Source organism: Falco biarmicus, chromosome 6 (assembly GCF_023638135.1).
Source record: "Falco biarmicus isolate bFalBia1 chromosome 6, bFalBia1.pri, whole genome shotgun sequence".
NCBI classification, from domain to species: domain Eukaryota; kingdom Metazoa; phylum Chordata; class Aves; order Falconiformes; family Falconidae; genus Falco; species Falco biarmicus.
In genome coordinates this window covers 50,343,335-50,362,089 of record NC_079293.1, presented here as the reverse complement: position 1 = coordinate 50,362,089, position 18,755 = coordinate 50,343,335, and the positions used below count along the sequence as shown (strand labels likewise).

Genomic DNA, 18,755 nt, shown 5'->3' with positions numbered 1-18,755 from the left:
TAAGTAATTTCTTCAATATTTAGGATGATCACCATTAAATGCAATATAGTAGCCTTATCCACCCACATTGCATCTGGAACATGTTCTGAGAAGATCAGATCTTTTTACTTTTTGAAAACAATATGGCAACATGGATATGAATCAGCTTTGAGGTTCTGTGCCAAACAGGAAAGCAACCAGCATTATATTTAACTCACTTCCTCAGCCTCTTAATCTTGTACAAGAACTGCTGGATTCTGATTGACCAGCTTTTGTTGTAGAGTAGTGCAGAAGTCAAATTGTTTTTATGTCAGAGCCTCAGAATCATTAAATTAAGACTTCTGGCCTCTTCTGCCCCAGTATTGCTTATCTTTATTGTTCATTTGTGGTCTACACAATACCATCATCTGTTTACAGCACTTCTCATAAAAAAAAAAATACTGTGTTCTGCACTGTGATATGCTTTCCTTGCTTCTGCCTTTACTAGCTTTTGCCAATATGGAGTACAGATGGGATGTGTTTTGAAAGAAGAGGAAGCTCTTCCAATGATCTTTTCTAGTCCTATGCATCCTACAGTAGAAGGTTATCTGCTAGTGTGCTGTTATAATAAAGGTGATCAACTGAGGAATAACTTTATTCTGTCATGTGCTGAGTGAAAGAATAACTTTTTCCCATTCTCCATCCTGCCTTTGCCATGCTATGATAAGATTATTATCTATAAAGAAAACTAAGGGAAAAATGTGTTAAATTTTGGAGCTGTATCTGGGTATTTTGCTATGATAAGGCTTTCTAAAAGAAGCATTTTGAAAAAAAAACAAAACGAACTTTTTATCTGCCCCTCACCAGCACCTGGATCTGATGCTGACCTGCCCAAGTTTTCATGGGTCGCATAAGTTTCTATCTCCACATAGCTCCTGTGCATGCTCTTCTGGGAGATATTACAGCTTGCTATTGACTTGATCAAAGCCATTTATATCAAAGGGAAATCATAGAAACATCATCTGATTAGGCCATAATAGGAGCATAATTTGTGTTAAAATTTGTGTCTTTCCCAAAATAAAAGGCCAAAATTTCTGCTGATGCAGTTAATTAAATCAGTACAGGAATCAGCTGGGAATTTGTCCAAAAGAACAAGTGTTTCTCTCAGCACTGTCACTTAATTGATCACATATTTCTGCTGTCAAGCATATATATTTAATGTCACTAGGGGTCATATTGCTAGGAAAATTGTGAATTGAGAAGAGTGGTCCACTGTGACACCTACAAAAGAATTGTGAAACATTAACATATTTTTACTATTTTATTTCATACAAATTTTGTCATTTTTCCTCTTTAGCTATTTGGGTCTGCAGAATTACACATCATACTGGGGCCAGCCTGATCTTAGAAATTGCACAGGTGAGTATATTGATGTTGGTCTTTGGCTAAAGGAATAGTTTTGTAGTCTTTGGTTACTGCTTACTAAAAGAAAGTTACATTAAGGAAGAATAACTTCCTTCTTTATGCTAAGTTGTTTAAAATCTTTCTAAAAAATCAGTGCAAAATAAACTCTGGGAAGTGCACCAGGCCCAGTTCAGTCCACCCATGAAAATCTCTGGATACTGATTAATGACATTAAATGCAATTTAAGCAAAAATAGAGGCAGGTAGTAGTTTGCCTCAATTTGGCATTCATATTTAGACAAATTTTAAAATGTTTCCAATGCCTATAGGTGACAGTGGAAGGACTCCCACTCTCTTCACTGGGCTTATGATCAGACATTTTCAGATTTATTCTCAGTTTGCAAAATACCCCTTGATGTCATTCTGGCCTTAAAGGAGGAGTAAAATGAACAGACAACAATTTTATGGCCCTTTTTTTTAGTTCCAGAGCTAGTGAAGAGAATGATACTCTCTTTTCAGAGCCCCTGCAGCAAGCTCCTGTTCTGAATTACTTTCTTGGAGAAGCTTCTTTTTCTTTCTCCACTAATAGGGGTGTCCTAGGGAGACTGGCTACCTTAGTAATTGAGAACTTGCAGTCAGGGTATATGAAAACATCATTTCATGTAAAATGGACATTCTACAGTAAATGTAGTAAAAGCTGTATTATAAAACAGAACATTAAAAGAACAGAGCCAGTTGCAGACTAAAGAAGAGTGATATATCAAAATCTTATTTGTAAATTCCAATAAATCTCAAACATTTTGATATTGTAAAATACTAATGGTTTTATTAGTTTTCTATCCAGGTACCCCATCAAACTTAACAGTTCAATACGTGATTTACGCTAATGTTTTCATGTTAGACACATACTCAAGCTTTCCTTACCAGGAAGATTCTTCTCATGAAATTTGCTTAGGTGTTGTGCTTGCCAACCCTCTGAGTAAGACTGCAATCCTCTGAAGGAACTGAAATACTTGCAATCAGGTCAGACTTTCTCACCAAAGCTTAAAAGAATTAATACTTTTTCAGTAAGAGTGACTTTGGATGCATTTGTTTCACTTCAAGACTGAAACTTTTTCCCAGTGAAAAAGAAAGGATAGCATAAGGAGAAAAAAGGAGAGAAAATACGCTTCTTATTCCTTACTTCCCCTGTTTTTCTTTCAGTCAGTCCTTTCAATAATAGTTCTGATGTACAAACTCAAATCAAATTAAGGAGAAGGACACAGCCAATGCGGACAGTATGTAATAATCAGCAGGTTCTATACACTTTTTCATGAAATTATAAATTTGATAAAATGATAAAATCCTATGTTCATTACAAGTACCACAGACCATGCTCTAATTTTCAACAGTAAGTATAAAAATTTGTGTTTCTGAATTACTTCAGGACTGATATGCATTATTTTCTCTTTTTATTCCATTGTACGTGTTCACTTACAGAAAATGCAGCTGACATAGCCAATCAGCTTCTGAATCTCACTGGTGAAGGGCAGCAGCTAACCTCAGACAAAGTAAATGATGTTGTGCAGAAGCTCAAAAAAATTGTGAATGATGAAGAAATTGATGAATCTCTGGGTTCTACCGTGGTGACAATTTTTTCCAATATTCTAACCAGTTCAGACAGTGTATTGGCAGCATCATCTTCAGAGTAAGTATTTCTGCATTTGAGACAAGTTTTTGAAAGCAACATGTAAGGTTGGAAGGATTCATTCTTCCATATATAGACAAACAATTGCAGTACAAAAATCAAACTTTTCTGATTTCCACTAGAAAGAATTTTCCAAATTAGATATACAAATATTTCTTCTTGTACTAAAATTAATGTGCTTGACAAAAATAAAGTATTTGGGTGGAAAAGAAATCTCCTGATACATGACATAGCATAGATCTAAATATTGTTGGAAAATTATTTCAGGACCAGTGATATGTAGTCAGATAGTTTCTGTCAATCAAAAGTGTTTGTTTTCAACAGAGACGTGTAAATTTACAGCCTGACAGTCTCCTTGTGAATACATAGATGGGTGATAGAGACAGTCAATAATAAAAGGATCATCTGAAACATGAAGAACATATAGAGCATAGTGGGGTTTTTTTTCTGTATTCAGTTTTTAGAATAACTTTATTTTTATTTTCAGAGCTTTAAAAACTATCGATGCCTTGGCTTTAAAGATCCAGTTCACTGGACCATCCATGAGTATTTCAACACGAAACCTTGCTCTTGGAGTGTCTTCTATAAACTCAACTTCATTCAAAGGTGGTTCTTTCAGTGTCAGTCCACAGAATAATGCATCTGATTTCCAGGTACGGAACAAGCAGTTGTATTTAAATGTGAAATGGGCCTGTTGTTCCAAGCACGTTTACTGTGGTTCCTATAAACCCACTTATAACTCACAGGTCTCCCCCTACTTTCTATTTCCTTTTTCCTGCAATCATCCAAACAGATTAATGTAGTATTTCCTTGAGTGACAGGAAACCGAGATAAGCTCACATGTTCCGTATGGATGAAAAGTAATTTTCTTACAAATCCAGAACAGACTTCATACTTTTTAGGTTTTCTTTTACTAATGAAAAGGGAAAATAATCTTTAACAGTCTGCTGTATTACCCATTGTACACTAGCTAACAATTCCATTGATGCATTTCAGCTATAGAATAAGACACCTAAATATAGGTATGTACATGTAGATTTCTACAGATAGATCTTCAACCTTCCAGTACAGTTTAAACACCTACTAATGGAGTCTGAAGGCTGGTCCAATTATTCACATGTAGGTTGACAGGCTTGTGCCATTTGGGATGTCTGAGGCAGTTCAAGACATTCACGTGGAGTTTGACCAGCCTAGATATGAAAAATAAAAGAAACACAGATCACTCAAAATGCAGAATGGTCTCCAGTGCTACAGTATCTAGACAGGCTGCTATAGTTAGGATACTTGTCATCAACTCAAAAATTTAATTTTTTTTTCCACAAATAGAAATTATGTTTTTTCCCGCAAATAGAAAAGATCAGACGTCTAAAAGCTATGAAATAATATTTGAGGTGCACATGAATACCTATTGGGATTTTCCAAAGGTTCTGTTGAAATCAGTAGCAATGAGGTGCCAAGTCTTTTTAAATTTCATTGTATACTTGTCTGCATCTCCTGGTACCTAAATGCTTTTTAAAATGTAGTGCAATGTAATTTTTCACAGTTATATAAGAAGCCTATGACAAAGGTAATGTAATCTCCGTTTCCTGGGAGTCTAACCATTCAAATACACTGAGGCTTACTTGGGAAAACACACAGAAAATATTAAACAGAAAAATAAAAATAATCTGCTAGCATTTGGGCCAGAGGAACCAAAACTGAATTGAAACAAAATGTGGTATTATAAAAACAGTGTAAGACTATTCACCAGACTACAAGCATCTTATGCAACCAAATTAATTTCCACTGCAAAGCAGCATGACAAGTATCCTAATAAAAGACTGATTATTTTATAAAATACTATATCCTGTAAAAATCAAAAACAGTAATGAAGACAGTGCTGGGAAAGTAGTAGTAATATAATAGGATGTAGGGCTTTTACATGCTGTGTATATAGACTTTGGATCAAAACTCAAATGCTGGTTTAAATAGACAGAAATGGGTTTAATGTAATAGAGTTTTCACATACTTATATTCATGAACATTTTGGCTAAGATTTCTTACAATCAATTTTATTAGAAGTTTTTGGTAATTGTACATATAGTTTTGTTCAGGTCTCCTATTAATGAAGCTCAATAGCTGATTGTTCTTTGTTATCAAAGGAACATTTCTCCTCCAGATTTCATCCTGTATTTATGGAAAGAGGAAAGGAAAAATTCTGAAGCCAGGTTTGGGCTGTTTGCATGTATAAAAGAATTACCATCTGTGGCTTGAGGACATCCAGGAATTTTCTTGCCCTGGAATCATTTATTATAGCACTGTCTAAATAATCATAAAATCCAAACTCCGTCAAATTATTTATAATGTTCCTATTGGAACATGAAGTTGTTCTCAGACTTCCACATTTCCAACAGCTGATTGAGAATTCCTAGCATCCTTCCTACCAGAAAAATCTGCAGCAGCTGTGGTCACAATTTATATTTTCCATGCCTATCAGGAAAGATACTTGCTATCCCTGCTGGAGGGAGATTCCCTTTTTGAAGCCCAAGTTTTTCAACAGTGATGTGATGATCTATCCCAGGCTCATCAGAGAGCATTAAACTCTTCAAGCTGTATGTCAGAATGTTTCCAGATTTTATTTCATTTTTTTTTCTTAAAGTAGATATCAAGCAAATGTATCCATGGCAATTTGGAAAGATTCTATTTCAGTCCACTGTGTCTTTATGTTTCTTGCCAAAGCTTTGACTAAGTTAGCTTTTGGTGATTCATATTATCAAATTATTCCTGTAATATATCCATACTTCTTTATAGAAGCCTCTTCCACTCTATTTGCAGACAATACCTAATGGCACAACTTTATCACACACACACTTCCTGTTTAACGTGACAGAATTATTCTTTGAAAACCTTTTATTCAACTGCATTTAGCACTGTCAGGAGACACCTATGAACCACTTCTTACTAATTTCCAAGGATGCCTGTTACTCACAGTAAATCAGTGGAACTTAAATAAATCTATCAGTAGCCTATGGCTTTTAACTTTCTATTAGCTAATGGTGCTTTTAGAATTATATGATTGATCATGAGAGGCATAAATACATGACCAAGTTGCCTCTGGAGAAGTCAGGAGCGTGAGTTTCCTTACCTCGCAATAACATTCTTAAACACTTTTACTATAGAGCCACTGTGAGATGGCTTGCTCCCCTTCCTTTGATGGGTAGGGTGGCACACCTTGAGTATGCTACGGTGGGAGAGCTCTCTTGTAGCTAATGAAATGCAAGCTTGCATCCTTGTTTCTTTCCTGCTCACTTGTTATATCCCTGTGCCATAGAGGGCTTTCAGCTGTCTGACACATTACCAGTACAGATTAAACTTATATTGATGGCAGAAAGTGACTTTTTTGTGCTACACGGAATGATAGAGAGGTGACACTAATCATTGTTTTAAAATCTCCCTTCTGTAACAGAGAAACTAGAAAGGCTCATAGGAGAATTAATTCAGATGTGCAGATCAAGCCAAATAATACAACTTAAGAAAGAAAGATTCACAGCATATTTTTCAGTTCTCAGCAATGTTTGGTATGATGAGAAGTACCTTGAAGGTCACTGAAAATTATTATTACTGTTATATTATCATCTCATTATTTCCAAATCATTATTATAGTAACGGAGGAGTGTTTTGATTTTATCTAATACCTTTTTGTAGCAGAAGGCTGATCTCATGCTGGAATGGTGGGAAAGCCTCCTAAGCCTTTTTAAAATTTATTTATTGCATTAACTCTTACATACATACAGGTCATAGTAGTGTTGATTGGTTCTAGTCCCATGTTTACATATCTTTGCGTAAGGGTGTGAACCCAGTTGTGGACAATGGATGGTTTGGGTTTTGTTTGAACATGCTCTTCTGTTGTTTTTATTTAACAGATAGATTTTGACAAGGATCAGACAAATGCCTTCGCTTCTGTTGTTCTGCCACCAAGTTTACTGAAGAATTTAAGTCAAGACGAGTTTGAAGTTATATCAAGGGCTCAGTTTACTTTCTTCAATAAAAATGGTCTTTTTCAGGTAAACTTTAATGTGTTTGAAGTCATTCCAATTAGGCTGAGTCAAAGCCACCTGCTAAAGGTTTTCTGTAGTGTAATCATTTCACAGCATCCCATGAATTACAGGAATGAGAAGGTGGTAGCAGATGTAGGCGCTAGAGGCAGTGTTATGTTCAGTGACAAGATAGTCAAAGTACCCAAGCTGAATTAAAGTCAATGATTTGACTGCAAATTCCCGTCACATGGGAGATAAACTTTTTCTCAGGGTAACCTATGGAAAACTGTAACAGAGTAAAGTAGCAAGGCCTCTTAAAGGGCATAACATGTTAAAATGCATTAATATAGGTCCTTGTTATTCAGTGGAGTCAGGTTCCTTTCAATCAGAAGAGAATTTGGCCTGTCACACTGCCAAGTACTCTTTCTTCCTCTTTTCCTTAAAGGAGTTGGTTTACACTCATATCCAGCTGACTACTCATATTTAGTTGCAAACTCTGGGCTGATGGCCATTGCCAGAGAACATTTGGGTTTGTACATATCACTCTTCCTATATGTGTTTTCATAAGCACACCGTATTTTATTATGGAATAAGGATAACAGTACTTGTACCTGAAAAATAAAGGGACTCAGGTAGATTTGATTTTTTTCTCCTTTGGGTCCCATCATATGGTAATTATAAAAAGTTCCTACATGGTAGATGCAAAAAAATAAGGAAGAATTCACAGCTTGGAAAAAACAACCAAAACCATACCTATATGGAAAAAAAAAAAAAAAGTTAATTAAAAAGGAAACATTGTTTCATAGTGAACCGTAGACTGAGTCTCAGAAGACTTGAGTCTGTTTTCCCATTAGTATTTCAAGTGACCTTTGGCTCTTGTTCATCCGCTGAACTGTGTAGTATTGTATTGTCCCTATATTATCATTTTTATTGGCAGTGTATCCAGATTCTTCAGATAATCTGAGCAAGAAAATACCCATGACCCTCAGTTGCCTTCTGAAATACACCCCAAAGTACCTTTAACTATTGAAAATAGTATTCATTTTAAGCCCATTTTTGAGAAAAACAGGATGGATATATTTAATAAAGAAACCAGAATACAGATGTAAACTTGTCCTAATGGCATAAAATCATATAAAGTCAGAATGTGTCCTTTAATGGTGCAGGAATGTGTTTCTAAGGGATACTTAATAAGTCATTGAAAAGCAAATAACATTAAAATCTGCATCTAAATTTGCAACTAAAATTCCTTCCATTTTTTTGTGTGTTTTTCAAACAATTTGTGGGTGACATGTTCAACACTATTAAATAAAAATGTGTAAAGCTCACCTTTTAATAAGTCAAAAAATAAAGTAAGTCTAAAAAATAATAAAGGCTAAAAATAAATGATCTCCATGCTGTCTCAAACCCAGTAACTTTATCTGTATATATATATAACTATATAAAAATATTTCACAAATATATTTATTCCAATCACAATTAAAAAAAACCCCAATGCTATTAGCTGCATTTCATATAAGCATTCAACATAACAGTGAAACATCATACTTTACATCACTGGAGGGTTTTTTTATTTGCCACTGGAGAATGCTAGTAATAAGTTTTATCTTGTCATTCATTAAAATCTGATGTTTGCATTACTTAGAATACTATATGAAAAATTAATGTAAGCTATTCAGGGTGGGATTCATTTTGCCAAAGGCAGGTGTGTTCAATGTACATACCTATGCTTGAACTGTTCTCCATAAGTTGCCTTCAAAGCCAGTTAATGCAAAGAGTGGACACTGTTGAGGTGTGACACATCTCATCCCAGTGCAGGACTAAGCATCAGTTCCCCAGGCAAATAAGCAAAGTGCAATTTGAGACACCTCAAGGTACAAAGGTACTACTGGCCGACAGATGGGACAAAGAACATCTAAGAGATGTGAGATCTTCTGCAGTAGTAGCTGGAGACTAGGCAGGATACCTTAGAGCCTCTAAAATGGACACTTATTTTAGGCAACCCATATTCAACCTAGGTGTATAGAATAAGTAAGATGGATTACGCACTGGATGTGCTAGTTTCCTTTCGTTGACTGTGTTAAGAAATGCTAGAATGGCTACTTCAGTTCTAGACATCTTTTTATGTGTTTAAAGTTAGGTGGAAAGAACATCCTCATGAGTTTTAAGGCCATGAAAATAAAGTGAAAATATGATAAATATGTGAATTGTGATTGTCTAGACTAGACCAGATTTATGGCATGAACACTAGCCATATTGCTTTACTTTGTACCTCTGTGTATTTTATTGGCTAAAAGCTTACCCCTAACTTTAGATGAGCACCGCCTTATAGCTAAATAAGCAGTTCTCTGTATTCTACTTTAATGCACACAGTATTTCTATTCCTTTCTAAGGACAAGTAAGAATATATTATATTGCCTTTCCTAAAGAGACATCTGATATGTCTGCTAGAGGCAGAATCCACTGAAACCCATAGAAATCTGTCCAAAGGCTTTCCTAGACTTTGTCAGGTGTCGAAATTTAGGTAGTAGCCAAGAGGTTTTCTCGTTTGAATGCTCAAGAACTGTCTAGAAAACTGCATTTTCACTCCTCTGCAATTTTTAAGTTTTTAGGAAATTAGGTCACAGAGCTCCAGTATAGTCTGAAATGCCATGTTTAAAAAATCTTGCATATGGTTATTAAGAAGTTAAAATCTCTTCGCAGGATAATGTGAACTTAATAAATGAAGCTATTCTGCCTTTCATGAATGGGTGGTGGGATCTCATGAGCCCAGTGCTGAGCTGATACCTGACATCTTGTCAGGCTAACAAAACCCCTAGACTGAAGGAATCAGGGTGTGGGTGTGGGGGGTGGGTGGGGAGGGGGCTGTCAGGAGTTTCCCAGTGCAGATTTTTGGAGGAAAAGTGAGTGGCAACAGATTCATTTATTCATTTGACCTAAGATCTGCCACACGGAGTGGCCAAGCTTCCCAGCTTCCCATAAGGCCACCCAGCCATGTAACTATGCAGGTTTCAATGGAAGCTCATCAAAAGAAAATAGTATTTCCAAAGCAATTCCATTTTAATAAATCATCAGTTTCCAAGGAAAACTTCTCTTTTGGAAAATTCTCAGTCTGGTACTTGTTCACTGCCTGTTAGAAATGTTATTGCTCAGTGGTAACATCAGTATTCTATTTCATTTCTCATCAAATATGACCTAGTAGCAAATATCTCCTACAGTATGTAACATTTCTTTGAATTTGTTTACTGTTTCTTAGCCATTCATTGTAAATGGAGGATGATTTAGCAGCTATACACAGAAAACAGGTTATTGGCTAAAAAATGCATCTACTGAAAAGGATAGCATCGACAATAATAAGAAAGCTAGTTCATTCTTGTTTAGGGAAATGAGCTAATCATATCATGGGTTATCTCCTACATTGTTTGAGTTATAATTTTGTTGGCATCAGACATAATGATTAAAGGTGGAATTTATGCCTTCTAACCTCTCTCTATAATTGTGCCTATATATGTTTATAACTATAAGGAAAATAGGGAAACTTCCATGAGGCAAGCTCATAATTTGATTTTATAAACATAATGTTCATATATTGCATGATCAAAAGTGAAAAAATGCTGACAACTTATTTGTTCTGGCATGCTACAAAAATGAAACTGTGTGCTCTGGCTTTTATGTTATGTGCTGCGTAAGCATTTATATTTTTCTGAATCTTTCAAAGGATGCAGAAAATCCTGCCAATTTGACCAGTTTTGTGGTGGCATGCAGTATTGGAAACATCACCATTCAGGATCTTCAGGATTATGTGAAGGTTACAATTAAGCATACCAAAATTCAGGTAAAACAAGATTGATTATTCAGATGAACAGGCAAACAGTTTATATATAGCAAAGGCTAAGCGTATAGCCTGATTGATTTGGATGGATTTTTAGTAAGGACATAAACTAAAAGGGAAATAAAAACTCTAGAATGAAAACAAATAACCGAAAAGTAAAAAAAAAAAACAAAAACAACCAAAAACTCTTCCTCACACATTCCTGCTCTGTATTTATATGAAACATGTTGATTCTGCCACTCAGAGGCAATTTCTGTGCCAATAACTGTAGGCAAAACCTCTGTTCATGACCACGTTTGTGACCAGTGACCAGAGACACGATTTATTACACTGGAACTTTAGAATTACTTAAATTCTTTGATCAAACATGAATTGTATTGTTAATAGCTCCCCAAGTTATTTTCTTGTTAATGTGGTTTTCAGCAAAGGAAGAATGGACAGGACCATATTGTAAAAAGGTGACTACAATTAATTTAGGAAAATACAGACCAAAGGCAACCTTTTGGCACATACTCTTTCAGTTAAAAAACATGCGAGCTTGAGTGTCCTCAGACATGCTGTCAGCAGCTACTGCAAAAGAGACAATAGCACTAGAGAACTTAAGAAAGAAGATGTTAAAATGCAATAGCTAAGTAAATTAAGTGATGAGAACCCAGTTTCTAATTTTCACAGTTCGATTAACTTTCCTGTATTTCATTATAATGATTATTTTAAGGACAGGCAAAACAACCTCCATTTAGGTTCAGCAGGCTTTTGCACATTTTCAAGGCCAGTTATATAGAGGATTCATCAAGAAGTCCTAGGAAGTGAACAGTAAAAAGTAGTTAGACTCTGTAAAGACGTCATACTCATGGATGACTTTAGTGAGACAATAAAACTTAATTAGTCCGAGGATGTGGAAAAGGAACAGTGCAGAGGAAGAGTGCTCTAGATTTTATAATCTGGGCAGATCTGTCTTTCTAGTGGAGTAAGTTCTAATATGACACAAGAAAAAAAAAATTGACAATCCAAATATTGATTCTTCTTCTCATTAAATAAAAAGATAAGGAGTAAAACATCTGTTGTAAATGTGTATGTTGATGAGATTTATGTTTGAAGAGGTATACCAAGTCTACTTTTGCATGTCATGTGTTCTCTAGGAAGATCCTAAGCCTACCTGTGTCTTCTGGGATATGAACAAAAATGGTAAGTTTAAAAATACCATAGTTTTAAAATTGCTCACCGTCTTAGCCATTTTGCTTCTTAATCAGTCCTTGCAGAATTAGAAGAAGTCTTCAGACTGTATCATTTTTTTCTGGTTAGTACAGTTGCTTGTAACAGCAGAAGTTAATTATTCTTGTAAAAATACTTTAATGTAAATTTGTTTAACATTTTAAATTCGTAAATTAATTTTCTCTACTTTTCTGTATCTGACAATAGTTTTTCACTGATCTGTCTGTCTGTGCAAATTAAATAGTAATGCCACTCAGACACATGAATGGTTCTTAGCAATATTTTTAACTGGTCATTTTTAAAATGTTGGGTTATTTAGTGGTGAGATTATGCCTGTTACAAATCTTAAGCTGTTTTTTAATTCTGTGGAAGGTTAGGAACTGCATTACACAAGTTTCATCTGCCTTGTAAATGGATGACAGTCAGCATGATGAGGTCTCATGTGGAGACACACATTAACAAGGCAGCATTTTAGGCCATTGTTCATCGCTACTGCCTAACCCATGTGTGATGTTACACTCATGCTTTTCATCCTTTGCACAAAATAATTCTCTGGGATGACTTTCCAGTACTTTCTATTTTAGCAATCACTACTGAGATGTTACTCTTCCTTACGATGAAACAGACGGAGTGAGAACTGTCTTTAGCAGCAGTATATCAGGTGGAGGGGTTTGGTACAGAGTCTTGAAAGAAATAAAATTTAGCATCCAAACTTGTAGTTGAAAGCAGGAAATTCAGACAGAATAACTGAGAAGAATACAGAAAGATAAAAATGAAGGGGGAAAAATCTACTTAGGAAGCGAGTCTTAAGAAACACATTAAAGGAGAAATGCACAGGGAGGAAACTATTCTCACTGGCTGCTTGAGTGTGGGAGAGCTTAAAGTGGTTTTGAAACATCTTCACAGTCTTTTGAGAGATTCTATCTTGAACTGGAGGTACATTTATAGGGCCAGTCAGATAATTTGCTGGATTTTGCCTGGAGTTATGCAAAAAATATCTTTTAGAGTTCAGAGAATATGAACTATTTCACAAAATTAATTCATATTTTAGCAGGGGAAAATGAAAGAAGAAGTAATCAGAAATACAAATTTTACTTTTTAACATTTAACTTTTAAAGGTAAAATCTTTTTACTTATTTTTCAGCATGGCCTTTTCAGGTGGAGTGAGTAGGGGATAGTTTACTTCATGTTTTTTTCTTAAGACCACAAAAGGTCATTGGGATTATCCACTCTGACCTTCTGCATTACACACTGCAGAGAGGAAGGGTGGGATCGTCTGCTCCTGGGCCATAAATACTTTCATGTGACAGGAGGTATATGAGTAGGAGGAAGGCAGGTGTAGACATCACATCAGTGTAGTAAAAGGGAGTTCTAAAACCATCTTACTGTTGGGTAAAACTGAGGTGTGATATAATGTGATATAATGCGTGATCCACACATTAGGTCTCACTCATCCCTCATTAACCAAACAGCTCCCTACCTTTATTGTAGCTCTCTGTCTATTGCTTCTGCTCAGTAGTCCATTACTGGGACACTCATCTGGTGTGATTCTCTGCTAGGAAATCTCATACTTGCTTCTGTCCTGATTGTTTTTAATGTTCACCCATTCAATTTGAGAAAGCATTTCTGCATTTGCACAAGATGAAGTGAGCAATTTGTTTAAAAAGAGGATGACATGAGTTTGTTGGAACGTTTCACCTGTTTCATTTCCATAGGTGGCAATGGTGGCTGGAACCCTGCGGGCTGCCAAGTGGACGGCAAGTCCAATGAAAACGAGACAGTTTGCCTATGCAACCACCTCACACACTTCGGGGTCCTAATGGTAGGCAACCTCACTGTTCACTAAGTTATCTTTCCTAGGAACTGCAGTGCAGTCTTTGTCTTGCATTGAGACAACTCTTGGTTTTGTTACTTGGGTTATTTCTTTTGCACATTATTTTTAATAATGATACATATTTTTCCCCCTTATTGTCATAAAGTTGTCTTTTCATCACAAAATAGCTAGTGATAAGGGTTCAGGAATGAGGTAATGAATAGAATTAGTAATGAAAGCACATTATTATTATTATTATTATTATTATTATTATTATTATTATTATTATTATGTTCTTTACAAGTGGCTAAATATTATAAAACAAAAAGTAAAATGTGCCCATAAGAGTATTCTAAATTTTGAAAATACTGTGCCACAAAAGACCTGGGGTTGAGACTTCTGAGTGATACCAAAGTACAAATAGCATATTATAACATCCAACTCCAAAGCTGGGACATGGCTGGGTGAAAAAGAAAGTCAGGGACCGTAAAATCAAGGCCCAGTACTAACACTTCCACTAGCAAAATAGAAAAAAATGATCCAAAAGAGTCCTAAGGTGCAGGGAGGGGGTCCCTGTCATTTCCCTTAACAATATAATCTGACAAAAATTACCTGAGTGGAGACAGGAGGGTGTAACAAGAGGGAAGTGAATGAGAAAAAAAGTCTAGGTAGATTTGAAATTTCAAGATCAGAGAAGTGGGAATTTGTTTGAAAAAAAAAAAAACTAGGAGAAAAAGTTGAGGTGCTGTTTTCAGAACAAAAAAAAGAGACTCATATTGTTAGGGAAAACAGTCAGGGAAAAAAAAATGTCTCACAGTCAGTAAAACTGCTAATGAGGATGAAAAGGCAAGGGAACACGATTCCCTTTCATCCCGAGATTAAAGAGGCTAAATTGTCCCTTGGAAATTTTGGTTGCACATCTGACAAGATTTATATTTATCTAATGTCAAAAACTATAAAGTAATACTTTCTTTTGTGAAATGTGTAAACCTGTATTTGCTGTTTTCTAGTAAACGGCTTTAATCAGCTTTGGCAATGCCTTGCAGTATAGGCCATCTGTTGGAAAAAGTGTGCCCACTGAGGGCTGGTACAAAACATTTAACTCTACTCGATCGGAGCCTTAACCAAAGTCTACAGACTGGTTGGCTGAGATAGGTAAACATAGCCTTTAGTCTACGTATCAAAGAGATGAAAGAGGGAACCATACAGAGCACTTCAGCCTCATTAGCCTAAGCACCTTATCATTCAGGTGCCTCTAGCAATTTGCACATGTAGTGTTTCTGAGAGAATAACCCAATGTGAAAAAGATGGAATATTGCTATCTTTTCTTAATATTGGGGTGTGTGTGTGTGTGTGTGTGTGTGTGTATGCTTAGTAATGGGCTGAAACGTTTCTCTCCTGAAATTTGCATTCTTTCGTCTCTAAAACATACTTGCAGAAAAGATGTTTGGTCCTCACCATAGTAACACTCCTAGTGGAAGTATCTGGGTTTTGATTTAACTTGTTGCAGTGACACATAGGACTTAACTGCCCAAGGGAGCTGCATGCACTGACTTTCAGCTTTGGCCTTCCAGACCCTTAATAGAGCTGCTCTCTTCATGCCATGCTGAGATGTAGATATGAAAAAGCCACAAGCCTTTTGTCTTTTTGCAAGTTAAATTGTGGTCTTGTTTCACTTTTTCATCCTCAGAGGGAGAAAAAAAAGGGCTTTCTTTAGGATATGTTCAATGACTCCCTTCTCTTCCCTGAATGCTTTTGTGGCAGTAGGAAATAAGGCAGAAGTTCTTTGAATTTGGGATGTGTTCCAATAGTTTTTACACAGTTTTGACCCTTCTAGTTGCTTTTCTGCTTTAATAATATTTTATTACTTTAATTTAGATATCAAATTATTTTCAAATAACACTCTCATATATATTTAAACTGTCATAGAAGGTTGGGACAGGGTGTAAAAAAACCTGCTCCTTCCTTTTCCTATGAAGAATGGCAAGGTCTGTAGTATTTTGTTCATTTCTTTTTACTAGATAATTTTTCTAGAGACCACAGTGACAGTGACTGTAGAATAGATACCATTATGTGTTAGTATTTGTTCACATTTACTCTACAGTGATATAGATCCAAATATTCTCATTTTTTTCTTGTCCTTAGAAAAGGAAATAGCACTGGCATTTATTCTCAGATGGTACTATGTGGCAATTACAGTTGGACAGAAAACTGGAAAAAAAATCCTCAGAATGTTCCTGCTTCATTTCCAATTTTTTTTTTTTAAGTGTTGTCTTTGTCACTATTTTTGCTGACCAATTCTATTTATAACTGTAGTTTGCATGTCAAAACAGACCTTAAAACCAAAACCCAGTATCTTACCCTTGGTTTCACCCATAGATGATTAGCTACATTGGCTCTTACAAACTTTTAATAATGAGAAGTGATGTCAGAAACTCCCCAGAATATTGTATGAATGTTGCAAAACGTTTCAGTATGAAAACTTTTAAATGAGTTGCCTAAATCTTACATCTTCTTAAAGAGAGTTGTCTATAAGCAACAGAACAAAAAAGTTTGAAAAGGAGAGATTTTTCCAGAGAAGTATGTTTGAATTCCTGGTACTGAATTGTAAGGATCAGCATCAGGCTCTGTCTATCTGCTGATCCCAGCAGTTATAGTACTTGAAGCACAATGTTTTGAAGAGCTATGGGAAGGAAGTGAGAGGTGTAACTATAGACTGAGTATACTCAGTAAACATGAACCCTAATGTCAGGATTATAGTGCTATTGCCAAAGCATTGTTGAGTTTTACTCAACTGATCACCAAGAGTGTAGTGCTCATGGAAAAGGTGTTTGCTATAACTGATGCCTCTTCCTCCTCTCTCATGTAGGACCTTCAGAGAACCGTTACACAAATAGACCCACAGAATACCAAGGTCCTCACCTTTATCACTTACATAGGCTGTGGGATATCTGCTATATTTTCAGCTGCAACTCTTCTGACATATATTGCATTTGAGTAAGTATTAGTTCTGTGAAAAACATCACAAAGGAAGTACCTGTATGTGATAAGATAAATTAGTTATATTATTAGTGCGGTTTATTTGTTTAGAAAGGGAAATCTACGTTTTAATTTAAAAAACAAACAAACAAACAAAAAAACCCTCCATAACCATGGTCACATGTTGCAAGTGGAAATTTTTTTCACGGGGATGCAAGTTCAGACTCTTTCCCCCTGTTTCCAATGTGTTGTGCTGCTCAGGCCTGAGAATAAGACTAGCATGACTCAAATTTTTCTCTCTGGGGAGTACAATATCCTCTAGATTCTGAATATCTATGTATTGTTTTAAAGTCTGCAAGCATGCTTTATGTAAAAACAAGACTTGCCTGTGTGAGCATAACAAGTCCTCAGAATAAAAAGATAAATTTCCAGCTCCTAGAACCCTTCAAAAAGAAGTGGGAAGAGAAGTAAAATGAAGATAAACTGTGAAGTGTTACAGCAGTTTCAACAGCAGTCCCTACTGAAATGTGAAAGTGACTCAAGGGAATGCAAAAGTTTTGAAGTGACAGTTCTGTGAACAGTGAAAAGAGAAAATGAAGTCATGTCAACACAAAGGAACCATTCTGCCTGTAACAGGACAGGACAGAGTAGCTGCTAAAGAAAGGCAGCTTGATGGGGGGGCAGACACAAAGGGGGTTTTCGAGTTCTAAATAACTCCAGTGACTGCATTCCTATTGCATTACCTATGGTATAGTGTTCTGGTCCAAGATGGCAGAAGTTGTTGGCTTGCCTCTCAGTTCGTACATTTCAATGTATATCAGTTACAGAAAAATGGACTTGATCTTTATTCTTTCTAAGATCCTATTAAAAAAATCAAAACCTAAAAACCCAAACAGAAAGCAACATGCACTGGACAATATATGCCAGAAATTAAGCAAAATTTACATATAAAATAAGCAGAGATGACCTTCTGGTCAGCTGTATTTTGAAAGCTTTCTTTTCATTTTCTTCAGTTTTCATTTGAAGTATAAAACACTTTGTATTATATTTAAGTTGAATGTTTTTTAATAATAAATCAGTAGCTAAAATATTGTCATAGTTAATTAGCTCATTAAGGACCCAAAGAAGTGTAACTTTCCCACCATACACAACCAAAGGCTTCAGCAATTTCACACAGAGGTACACATCCCTATACCTTATTGCCACAAAAACATACAGTTAGGAGGAAGTTCCCTGTGTTTTTATTTACTTTGTAAACTAGTAAACCCAGCTGCTGTATGTGGCTTGAGTGGTAGAAGCCAATTAATCATATGCACCTGTATTTCTCTCATTAGGAAGTTGCGAAGAGATTATCCATCCAAAATCCTGATGAATTTGAGCACAGCCCTGCTCTTTCTTAACCTGATCTTCTTGCTTGATGGTTGGATTGCATCGTTTGACATAGACGGCCTCTGCATTGCTGTAGCTGCACTTCTGCACTTTTTTCTTTTGGCCACCTTTACATGGATGGGACTAGAAGCTGTTCATATGTACATTGCTCTAGTGAAAGTGTTCAACACGTATATACGGCGATACATACTGAAGTTTTGCATCATTGGCTGGGGTGAGTTCAGCAGATGCAGTATTTACCTAGCATGTATTTTGAAATGATGCTATATGAAAGCTCCCTATCACAAATGCAGAAAAGAATCAAAATCTGCGTGGTGTTTCCTTCCCTCTACCCCATGGCAGTGCCGGCATGCAGCCAGCCCTCTCTGTCACTGAGTTCCCCTGGGTAATTCCATGCAAATACACCATAACTGGCACTCTCCACCTGGAGCAGCTCACAGCCTGAGGAGGAGCAGAGACACCAGAT

General features: G+C 36.0%; 1 protein-coding gene across 8 annotated transcripts in view; it reads left to right on the top strand.

The window, feature by feature from the left end:
- The window catches only part of ADGRG6 (adhesion G protein-coupled receptor G6), a 112,830-nt gene that overhangs the window by 77,040 nt on the left and 17,035 nt on the right, over positions 1-18,755 (top strand). For all 8 annotated transcript variants that reach the window (XM_056343391.1, XM_056343390.1, XM_056343397.1 and 5 more), the window contains 9 exons: positions 1,316-1,377; positions 2,841-3,048; positions 3,536-3,701; positions 6,951-7,091; positions 10,783-10,899; positions 12,036-12,081; positions 13,824-13,930; positions 16,791-16,918; positions 18,235-18,503. In XM_056343391.1, the coding sequence (XP_056199366.1) occupies positions 1,316-1,377; positions 2,841-3,048; positions 3,536-3,701; positions 6,951-7,091; positions 10,783-10,899; positions 12,036-12,081; positions 13,824-13,930; positions 16,791-16,918; positions 18,235-18,503 (1,244 nt within the window). The remainder of the gene's footprint in view (positions 1-1,315; positions 1,378-2,840; positions 3,049-3,535; positions 3,702-6,950; positions 7,092-10,782; positions 10,900-12,035; positions 12,082-13,823; positions 13,931-16,790; positions 16,919-18,234; positions 18,504-18,755) is intronic.